The sequence below is a fragment of the Zootoca vivipara genome, chromosome 2, assembly GCF_963506605.1.
Source record: "Zootoca vivipara chromosome 2, rZooViv1.1, whole genome shotgun sequence".
Classification (NCBI taxonomy): Eukaryota; Metazoa; Chordata; class Lepidosauria; order Squamata; family Lacertidae; genus Zootoca; species Zootoca vivipara.
In genome coordinates, this window is record NC_083277.1 from 105539397 (window position 1) to 105550467 (window position 11071).

At 44.0% G+C, this 11071-nt stretch overlaps 1 protein-coding gene across 4 annotated transcripts in view; it reads left to right on the forward strand.

Moving 5' to 3' along the window:
• SPATS2 (spermatogenesis associated serine rich 2) overlaps window positions 1–10746 on the forward strand; it is a 49207-nt gene extending 38461 nt beyond the window's left edge. For all 4 annotated transcript variants that reach the window (XM_035103892.2, XM_035103894.2, XM_035103895.2 and 1 more), the window contains 6 exons: window positions 645–780; window positions 2813–2871; window positions 5221–5330; window positions 6956–7058; window positions 7906–8111; window positions 9569–10746. In XM_035103892.2, coding sequence (XP_034959783.1) covers window positions 645–780; window positions 2813–2871; window positions 5221–5330; window positions 6956–7058; window positions 7906–8111; window positions 9569–9880 — 926 coding nt within the window. In that variant the 3' untranslated portion in view covers window positions 9881–10746. The remainder of the gene's footprint in view (window positions 1–644; window positions 781–2812; window positions 2872–5220; window positions 5331–6955; window positions 7059–7905; window positions 8112–9568) is intronic.
• Window positions 10747–11071: the final 325 nt, after the last annotated feature.

Below are 11071 nucleotides of genomic sequence, written 5' to 3' on the forward strand. Positions count from 1 at the left end.
ACTCTTGTACAGATTTGAGTTTACTGGAGGAAAACGCCTTCTCAAAGTTAAAACTGAAATTTAATTCATAATTAGATGCCCCACATGTGCACACAGTCCAGGGCATCTGGGGTATTCTTGAAGTCAAGGGATCGTCTTCTGGTCAATCTGGTAATCTGTTTTTTTAAAAAACAAATGGGTACTTCATGGCAATTAGTCAGTAGTTGACTATGCATTAATTTCAGTGCTGAATGCAAGCCCCACTAGGATGAGTCTCACCGAGGAACTTTGATTGGAAACTCCTGAGTTGATTCTACTGAAGGCAGGGCTTATATTTGCTTCTGAATTTAAACTCTGTGCTGGATGCAAGCCCCGTTTTTACCAGGAACCTTTGCAGCCATGGCTTAATTCATGTGAAGGAAGAGAGGAAGAGCGCCCCTTAGAGTGTGCGCCCAAATCTCCCTTTTGAAGTTGAATTTCCTAGCATCAAGGGATTTACCGGTAGGTGGTCCCCTGCACCTGTCAAAAATGCTCCATGGAAGATTGGCCAGTTCTGGATTGGGCTTTCAGGTGGATCCAGTTCCTCACCTCTGCTTTTATAGCAATTTGGAAAGCTTGGATGGACTAATACTAGATGGCTTTGTGTGTTTCTTCTCCCCCGGCAGGTTCTAATATTGAAAAATCAGTGAAAGACCTCCAAAGGTGCACTGTGTCACTGGCTCGGTATCGTGTTGTAGTTAAAGAAGAAATGGATGCCTCCATTAAGAAAATGAAACTGGCCTTTGCAGAGCTTCAGAGCTGGTATGCTAACACCTGTAGAGGCTGAATTATTCAGATATGAATACGCTTAATTTGTCTTGGTAAAAGGCAAATACATTTACGAGTGTTTTCCTTGGGGCCTGTCACTTGTAAGGTAGTCATGTACATGGTCAAAAGGTGGTGAGGGCAGTTACCCCTCTCTTCCTTGAAAAGCACACATTGCTGAAGGAAGAAGTTGGAAGAGTGACACTTTCCAGTTTCCTTTTTCAACTCATGTTCTTTCCAAGGCTCAAGATTCGCAGGCACTTCCTCCCTGTCTCTCGGGTGAGTGGGCTCTTCCAGAAGAGAAAAGTGACTGAGGCAGTTACTGAGTTTTGCCCATAATATTGGTACATTTCTGTAGTGGTTCCCCATCTTTAAGTGCCAGGGGGAAATGTTCCTCTTAGACCGGGCCTTTAAAAATGTGTTTTTTTGGGGGGGGGGAGTTATTGGGCTGTTTTTGTTTTTATTACCGGTATGTATTTTATGTTTTTACATTGTGATTTTATGATGTAATCGCCCTGAGACCTACGCTGTGGTCTAAACCACTGAGCCTCTTAAGCTTGCCAATAGGAAGATCGGCAGTTTGTATTCCTGCAACGGGATGAGCTCCCATTGCTCTGCCCCAGCTCCTGCCAACCTAGCAGTTCGAAAGCACGCCAGTGCAAGTAGATAAGTAGGTAGTCGCCTTTGACTGGACTTAACCATCCAGGGGTCCTTTACCTTTACCTTTATAGGGCAGTGTACAAATTTAATAAATAATAATAATTTGTCAAGCAGTCTTTTCCCCCATCAGTGCCCCTTTCTTGGGTTATAATCTCTGCAAAATGAGAGCTCTAGTTTTACTAGCTTAAAAAATCCTTCTCTTGTAACAATTAATTCTTTGCTCTTTGACTCACACTTGCGTCACATTCAGAAAGGTCAAAGACCTGAGTGTGGTTCAGCAGCCTGGCTCAGATAAGTCTGTGTGTCCCAGTTGCTATAGAAAGGGTGAGGGTGGAATCAGCAGAAACCAGGAAGTTCAGTTCCGTGACACAGGGATATATAGTGCCTGTTTGGAAGCAAGCCAGGGGAACCTCCTTCAATAAATGCCAAGTAGAGAAGGTTCCTGCAGGGAGCCTTTTGTACACAGGGCTGATAAAACACTGAGCCCTGGGGTCAGTTTGGCTCTGCATTATAGCCAAGATTAATTGCCTTTTCCTTAAAACGCAGTGACAGATCTGCTAGAAAGAATCTCTTCCACGTTCCCTGTGGGTTTCAAGGAACAACTGTTGCACGGGTTGAAGTCAGTGCAAACAAATAAAATGCTTTTCTGTCCATTTCTGAGGAAACCAATTCATGTCAGTATGTAAAGCAGGAAGGGTGTCACAGGGGCAACTGGTTTTGGAAGAATTTTAGTTTTAGATGCTGTGATGGTTGACACAGCAGAATTGTTCCTTAACACTATAGGAGTTGCTCTTGGTTTTCAAAAGATGTTATATTGTCTTCCGTAAGACAAAGCAAGCAGTGGAACAAGAACATAGCACAATGCTAAGCTTTCTTTCAATAGATTTCCCTCCAGAGAACCAGCCTTCTTGTGGCAGACACAGTTGCCTTAGGCTGTGTGTGTGGTCCTTTGAGGTGCCATTTCAGATTATGTGGGCAACAGCATTTGCAGCAAAAGAATTAAGGCCACCTAGAACTGTAGAAAATTCTGAAGATTCAGAGCTTAAACCTCAAAGTCAAGGTTCTTCTGATTTCCAGGCAGTGAATTGATGGTTCATGCTGGGTTTCTGTGTATTCAATAAAGTTATGTCACAAATTCTGCAAAGGATTTGCAGTTTCCTGCTGCCATCTGTTGACCCATTCTTTATACTGGTACTGATCCATTCAAGCTCTCTGAACAGCATGAATAATTCACATGCCTATTGTCCCTGTTCTTTCTGCATCGGGTTTATAACAGACTTGTTTTTTGCCCACAGTCTGACAATATACAGGCTATGAGTGTAAAAGGTTTGCCCCCTTCACCTCTCTCTTTTATCCTCTTTTTTCCTAGTCTCATGGATCGAGAAGTAGCCCTTCTAGGTGAAATGGACAAAGTGAAAGCAGAAGCAAGTAAGTGTTTGTTTGTTTTTTAAGAAATTGTGTTAATAGCATTTTTGTATGGAAATGCAAGACGGTGGCTTTTAAAAACAAACAGTGAGCCAGACCTTCTCTCCAGCCCATTCCATGTCCCTTCCAAATATAAAATCCATTATCTCATAGGCAAAAATGACATTAAAGAGTGAATTCTGAGTACAAATACCAAAGTCTTGCAGGTATGGGCAAAACTGCAGTTTCCACTGCTGTAGCTAACCTGAGCAACAGGCCGAACAAAGGCTAGGGCAAAGACAGTGGGCAGGCTACCCACTGGAGTCTCATTTTTGGTGTGAGAACTTGATTATGAAACTTAATTCAATAAGGCTTGTCTAGAAGAAGACTCCAGGAACACTTCTCAATAGACCATCAACAGTTGTGTCTTCTGGGTGCAGTTGAAGGCGATGGGTCTTATTTTAAAGAACTAAATGGCTAGGAATAACATACCAAAGAAATTGCTTCCTCCCTATGTCACATGATGGTGTCAAAGACGGGTTCATATATCATACCTTTGGCATCCCCTCCCACCAGTGAGGTAAGTATTTAGCAGGAAATCAATCCTGGGGGGAAAGGGTTAACACCACTCCCAGCCCTTGGCATTTCAAGTACAAGCTATTATTATTATTATTATTATTATTATTATTATTATTATTATTATTATTATTATCAGCATTTGATCATATCCCTAGATCTCCCATTTTGCATCATGTTTAGGCCTGAAAGCTCCAATTTAACAAATGCTGTTAGTCAAGAGCACTAAGAAAGCTCGCAGCATACTGTGAAACTGAATGTCTCAAAATTAACTATCAAAAGACCAAGATACTCGCTTTTGGGGGGGGGGGACCAAAAATTAGAAGCTGGGAACTTCAAGGCCACAAATTAGAACAAGTTACCTAGGAATGGTGGTACAGGCTTCAGGGACCAACAAACTTCACATAAACTCCATCGGGAGCTCTGCAGAAAAAAACGCAAACTATTCTTAAATTTTTTACAGCCCAATGGGGCTTTTTCGTCCCCGCGGCCCTAAAATATACAAGGCCAAAACATTGACACAGCTCATTTATGGATCCTTTCTGGGCCTGTCTTCCTCTGCTCCCCCCCCCCAAATCCAAACTTTAGAGCTCTCCTACATGTCCCCAGATGCTTTTCAAACTCATGGGTCAGACTTGAAACAGGGATAATGAGAGTGGAGGTTTATATCTGCCTAACATCAATCTACAAATGGCTGGCATTGAATCTGCTCCCCAGAGGAATAGCCCCACTGATCCTCTGGGACCAGTTCCAGTCAGGCTGACAGACAGCAGTCCTGAACACCCTTCAGAAACTAGGTTTTGCCCCTCGAAGGCCCTTCTAAGTCTGGAGTTGAGCCAAACAAAAGCTATGGTTAGGCAAAGAATCATAGGCACCGTGAGACAACAGGACTGCTCAAGGTGCCCTGACTATAAAATTGGAGAAACAGAGAGACAGATAGCCGTACCGGCAGCATATCTCTTCTTTCTCGTATCCAAAAATGCAAAATTGGCTTTTACTCTTGCCAGAAGCTTGGCTCTGCCCTCGCCAGTCCTGGAAGGATCCTTTTAAAAAGTCCCATATGATCAGAGAATTTGCACCTGTTCATTGGGGGAGATAGGAAGCCCAGAGCACCTATTTTTTAGATGTCCCTTTTATGAAGAGGCACGTAGAGAGAGACCATTGATCCCCTGCTGGTGAGGCACGCTGACCTCCCGGAAAAGCAAAAATGTGATCTTCTCTTATTAGGCAAAGATCAAAAGACGACCCAGATGGTCGCCAGATTCTGTGTACAGATCTGTAGGCGCAAACCACCACCCCGAGCCAAACTACTTCGTTAAGAAAATCCCCAAATTCGGTTCCCCAGGTGGTTCTGGGTCATATCTCTGCGGTACCATATCTCAAAGTTTTTAAGTGCCTATACGCTTATCACATTTATAAATTTTAAATTTACTGCTGTACAATGTTTTAAATGTTTGTTTTCCTTCTGGGATTGTACCCCCAAGTGTGTTTTATAAGCTGGTCTCCGACCATAATAAACCTATGCTGTTAGTCCAAGTCAGGGCAGAGTGTGTGGAAGCCTTCTAGGTGGATTCCTCATAACTATTCAACTCCTCCTTCCTAGAGTTGGCCTTTTGGGGCTACGTACACAGTTGGTGTTTTTAGCATCTGCTTTAATGTAGGTTTCAGTTTTGTTCATTAATTTGCTGCTTGCAATGAGCCGCTAATATCGGTGAGCAAGTGATTAGTATCACTGAGCTGCTTATGTAACTGTCTTGGGCGTCATAACCGCTTGGTCTGCATTCCTTTACATTTCAGTGGACATCCTAAGCAGCCGGCAAAAGAAGGCAGAGGCGCTGAAGAAGATGACTGATGTGGCTGTCCGAATGTCCGAGGAGCAGTTGGTAGAGCTTAGAGCTGATATAAAGGTGAACCTTGGACTTCTGTGTGCTATGCTAGCCCTAGTCTTACCATAAATCATGCTTGTGGCCTAAGCAGTTGATGTAGAGATCAAAGCAAAGTGGAGTTAGAAATAGTCTCCATGTACCCATAGCTTCATTCCCTTGTATCCTCCTGTTACAGGAGAGCTGTAGCTGAATTTATATTTATATTTATATTTGCATGTAGGATGCCTCATGCTCAGTCCACCATACCATTTTAAGTTAAGGAGTGCTCTTGCATACCGGAGCTGAGAAGAGTCTTTGGAGAATAGGGTTTGACATTGATAGGGTCGGGGTTGAGAGAACTGGGCTAGGCACTGGTCTTCCAACTGGTGGGTCACAGAATCATACAATTGTAGAGTTGGAAGGGACCCCTGGGGTCATCTAGTCCAACCCCCTTCCTTGCATGCAGGAATCTCAACACATGGTTGCCCACCCAATTTAAAACTATACCAGGCCTTCCTTAGCTTTGCTGATGTGCTAGTGGTTTTATCACACCACTAGGAGGGCCGTGGCCTGATTCGAGGTGGGTTGCAACACAAGCATTACCACCATACATATATATGGTAAAAGATTTAAAAAATGGGCCCCAAAATACATGTCCTGGGTCTAAAAAGGTTGCAGAGAGAGAGAGAGAAGAGAAGAGACTTGGTATCCTCTTGAAACATGTTGCTGGAATTGTGCCGATGTTCACCTTGGTAGCAAAAGAACCTTTGAAAGAACACATTCTTCATAAGGAATCTCTTCTTACTGATAGTCTCTGGAACCAGCTCTGCACAGGTGTGTTCCCAAGGGTGCCTGAAGTTCTAACCTTTTTCCTCCATCTGAATAATAGAAAGAACCTTCAAGGTATTCCAACCTTCTGCCAATGCAGGAGATCCACTGTTACAATATCCCCTATCCCCAATCTAGTCAAAGCTAAGGTTTCATTAAAAGTACTCAATCTGATCTTTTTTTTTATTTCTAAAGAAAACCAAGATAAATTAAAGTATTCAGATTAAGTAAATGTATGTAAATTCATTTGCTTGCATAATGCATTTCAAAACAACTGCATTCCCTTTTTCCCCTGGCAAACATTTGAACTTCACTGGTGTTCAGCATCTCATTTAGAGAGAAATTCCAGTCTAGACAGGAACCTCTCAGCTACCAAGCAGAAACCTTTGTCTGTGCTGTCTCTTTACATTTGTTCTCACTTTTGTTTTCTAAAAAGTAGAATAATCTATCTGATCATGGAGTATCAAGCATGCTTGCTTTAAACACACAGCTCCAATAAATGCTCTTTTTTTCCTACCACCAGAGGGCAGAACAAAGTTGCATAAACATTCCACTGAGCCCAGACACGCTGTTCCACCAGCAAGACCATGCATAATTTTCATCTCATGTAACTTACCATTAATGACACTGGAATGAATGTTTTGAAAATGCTTGCAGATAAATGGGATTTCCTTGCAATTGGAGGGCTTAGTTTTCTGCCCCTGTACCTTGGACACACTCTCACAAGCTGTGCCTTGGCAGATCTCTTGGCATCAGGGCCTCAGCTTGGCTCAAACCCTGAACATACTTAACAGAAAGTCATTAATGGAACCTTAACATGCCGGCATTTTCCTCTTTAGCACTTTGTTAGTGAGCGCAAATACGATGAAGATCTTGGAAGGGTGGCTCGTTTCACTTGTGACCTAGATGCACTCAAGAGGAGCATTGAATCTTTTGGACAAGGTGAGCCAACCTAGGCACCGTGTGTGTGTGTGTGTGTGTGTGTGTGTGTGTGTGTGTGTGTAGTATAGATAAGTTCTTCCCCTTGTTTCCAGAGCTACTTTAAAAAGAAATAACTTTATGGTACCCTAAAGGTGTGACAATGCCATGTTTTGCTATGAAACCAAATTCAGCATTGTCTGTGCAGAGGAAGAGGGAATTGCTAAGTAAGGCTTTATTGGGGATTTGGACATTGCAAATTCAAACTTCTGTTCTGCCATTCATCTGTCTTTTGTCCTTGGGAGGTCATCTGCTTCAGAGCTCTGATTGTTGGAATAATGAAGTGGAAACAGGTTGGGGCTGCAACAAAATGTTGCACTTCATTCTCCCTCCTAAAAGGTGTACTCCTGTTTTAGAATTTCCCCCACATAGCCATTCAACTTTTTCCCTCGCCCCCTTCCTCTTGATGTATCGCTCCTTTTCCAATGGTTACTCTAAATTCAGTGGCCAAATTCAGTCCCCATTGGACCATGCATAATTTTTGCCCCTTTAAGGTGTTTATCTTTTAAAGGGGGGAAATACTGCAAACCTTGGGATTTGCGTTTTGACTATAGTCCTGTGGCTGACCACCACTTGAGTTCCCCTATGGGGAAAAGTTTGTAATATTACCACAAGGGTGCTGCAAGAATAGAGAGAGAAGACAAATTTTATTTTCAGATGTAACACATCACCTTTGAATATGAAGCACTTTATCTCTCGTTGTTGTCAAGAGGAGGTAAATTCTCCTTTGACTCTATTATAAAAGATGTGTGCAGGGAATTCAGATTACGACAGCCTCCTCCTAAAAGCTTGGCTTGTGTTCTTATTTCAGTTTCGCACCCAAAGAACAGTTACTCCACCAGGTCACGGTGCAGCTCTATTGCTACGTCTGTGAGTAGCCCAGATGAGCCCAGCACTGCAAGCACAGTATGTGCCTCTGTTTCTGCTCCGAGCCTTACGACGACCAATAAGAAACCACCACCCCCTGCAGAAGCCGCTACAAATGCAACAGGCCGTCCATATCAGCCCTACCGTGAGGTAATGGATTAATGTTGCCTGTTGTGGTTGAAACTGGCATGTGGGTGGACCATGAGTACGTTGCTTTGAATGGCCTTTGCTTGTAGTGTAAGAACGAGTGGTTGCAGCCGCTCTTGTTTATATCTCAGCTTTGCATGCGCTGCAAGCCTTGCAACATGGAGGCTACCGCAAAAGGCCAGACTACCAAAGCCCTCAGCTCCTTGTGGCCCAGAAAGGGCTATGGCTCTGTGTCTCGTGCTCTTCCACTCTTTTTCTGCATGCATTCATGCACCCTAAATGGCTGTTTTATCAGGCCAGGGGTAGAGGGAGCTATGCTTCTTCGTGGCTGTGAATAAACAAGGCAATTGTGCTGTAGGGCAGCCCCCCCCCCCCCCCCGTGGTCCCCAAGCTTCATTGGGCTGGTCTGTGGTGTGTCTGAAAAGATACAATTAACATTCATCATACAGCATTGCAATTGCTACAAAAGGTAGAAAAGCCTTTAGGTGGTCCACCAAGACCCTCAGTGGTTTTCAAGTGGTCCATGGGGGGGGGAGGTTTAAAGGTAAAGGGACCTCTGACCATTAGGTCCTGTCGCGGATGACTCTGGGGTTGCGGCACTCATCTCGCTTTACTGGCCAAGAGAGCTGGCGTACAGCTTCCAGGTCATGTGGCTAACATGACAAAGTCGCTTCTGGCAAAACCAGAGCAGCGCATGGAAACGCTGTTTACCTTCCCGCCAGAGCGGTACCTATTTCTCTACTTGCACTTAATGCTTTCGAACTGCTAGGTTGGCAGGAGCAGGGACCGAACAACGGGAGCTCACCCCGTCGTGGGGATTCGAACCGCCGACCTTCTGATTGGCAAGCCCTAGGCTCTGTGGTTTAACCCACAGTGCCACCCATGTCCGGGGGGGGGGGAGTTTAGGAACCACTGAATGGGCAGGGGCATGCGGAAGTCGTCATCTTGATTTCCCCTGGGCAACCTATTTCCTGTATGCTGAACTGATCAGAAGAGGCTTGCCTTTATTGTGTCCATTTGCACAATTTAAAATTATGCTTAAATCCATATTTCCTTTAATCAACCCCTGAAAATAGAATGAAAATCTGTTAGTAACTAGAAAGTGTATGCAATTTAAGATGCTCTCTTCCATTTTTTTATATATTGTACGAATATGCTCAGGTGATGCCTTGCAGGTTTAAAGATGTGCTTGTCATCACTTATATCTTTTTTTAAAATAATAATAATAATAACTTGACCCTAGTTGTCTAAATGCTCTAACTCTGTTATTAAATGTGGGGGTGGGCTGCCCTTTTTGAACCACTCTTAAAACTGGAGCCTGGCAAGACATTCTTGTTATACTTATTTAGTGGTGGAGTATAATTGGTGATTGTGTGTCTTGGCTCTTTGCTGAATGTGGCAAAACCTGCCGTCTGCCGTAGCTATTGCTTACAGTAATCCTCCCTTTCTTTCCGTTTTAGGGCTTCCAGGGCAATAGAAGATCTGGTCAAGGTTACAGGGCCCAAGTGCAACGCCAAAATGGGCCCCCCCACCCCAATCCAAATCGGTACCGAAGCGGGTCTTGGTACCAGTCCAACTCCAGGTCCCGGCCACCTCCTGGAAATGCAAACAGCCTCAGCCAGACTTACTCCACAGGAACCAATGGAACTGGTCCTGAGCCTGGTGTGCCAGCCCCAACTGCACAGTCCCATTCGGGCACACTCAGCAAAGAAGCCAAGGCTCTGCCGCAGCGGAAACCTAGGTCAAGCCAATATGAGGCGACCAATTCCTGAAGAGCACGAACTCTCTGCCACTTCCCAAAACTGGATGACGAGATTGTAGGACACACCTAGCTAGAGATATTAACAAAGGAAAGTTTACACTTGCTGCCCCCTGTGCCACTTTTCTCTTCCTTTAATCATTCCTTTCTGGGAAAAGCGGCTTCCTAGCGCTTCTCCTGCCCTTGCTTCCTGCCACATGACATGGGCGAGGCTTTAGTGGGAAATGCACACATGATCTCCAGGCATGGCCTTGGCAAACCTCACTGCTGCCGCCACCTTTGCACTCTCTTATTCTGGTTCCGTCCTTAAACATGGGCAGACTTTCAGACCTAGAAGCAAAAAATAAAAAGGGGGGGGGATGTCTTCCAAGAACCCCAGCCCAAAAGCTTTTGCTCTCCCCCCGCCCTCCCTGAATGCTGCTAGCCAGGCCTTACTCCTAACACCAAAACTCTTCATGCTGGCAATGAAACAAATTGTTGTGTATTGCGAGACCAAGATGAGAGATCCTAATGGGAGGAGCCATTAAGAGAGACTGCTGGGATGGTTATTTTCTTTTTACATCTTATCTAAATACTACATTTGGGGAAACTGGGCTCGTATCTCTTTCACTAGAAAATGGAGAGGTCCAGTCCTCCTGAGAGAAGCATCATTTTGACTGTACGTCATGCATACATTTAGATGTCCCCTACTTTTAATGTTTGGTGAGGGATGGGAGGTTTAATTTGCTCCCGATCACGATCTCATCGTCTGATCCTAAACTAAATTTCTAGCAATTTAATTAGCAGTGCTAATCCTAGGTGATTGCAAGTTCCAATAAAAATTGCTACGGTCTTTCTCTATCCTTGTATAAATAAAAATGACGTACACGTTTAAAAGACGGCGGACCTCTAGCTTGTGCTGTTATTTCTTGTAATTAAAGAGAGTTTGTGGTGATGTTGGCTGATCAGATGAGTTCAGAGTATGTCAAATCTAATTTCTAAAAGCGTTTAGCAAGTGGAACTGGTGTAGTTCTGGCTAGCTTGTGTAATCTTTAGTTCTCGGTGCAGCTGTGACCAGTAAGACAAAATGGAAAATTTATTTGAAACACCCGATGGATAATACAGACAGCTTAGTCTTGACTTCAGGCTTGGCTTTGCAAGCCAAAGGGAAGGAGCAGAAGAAAGATCAGAGGCTTTCGGAAGGTAAAAAAAAATGCTGTCAAAA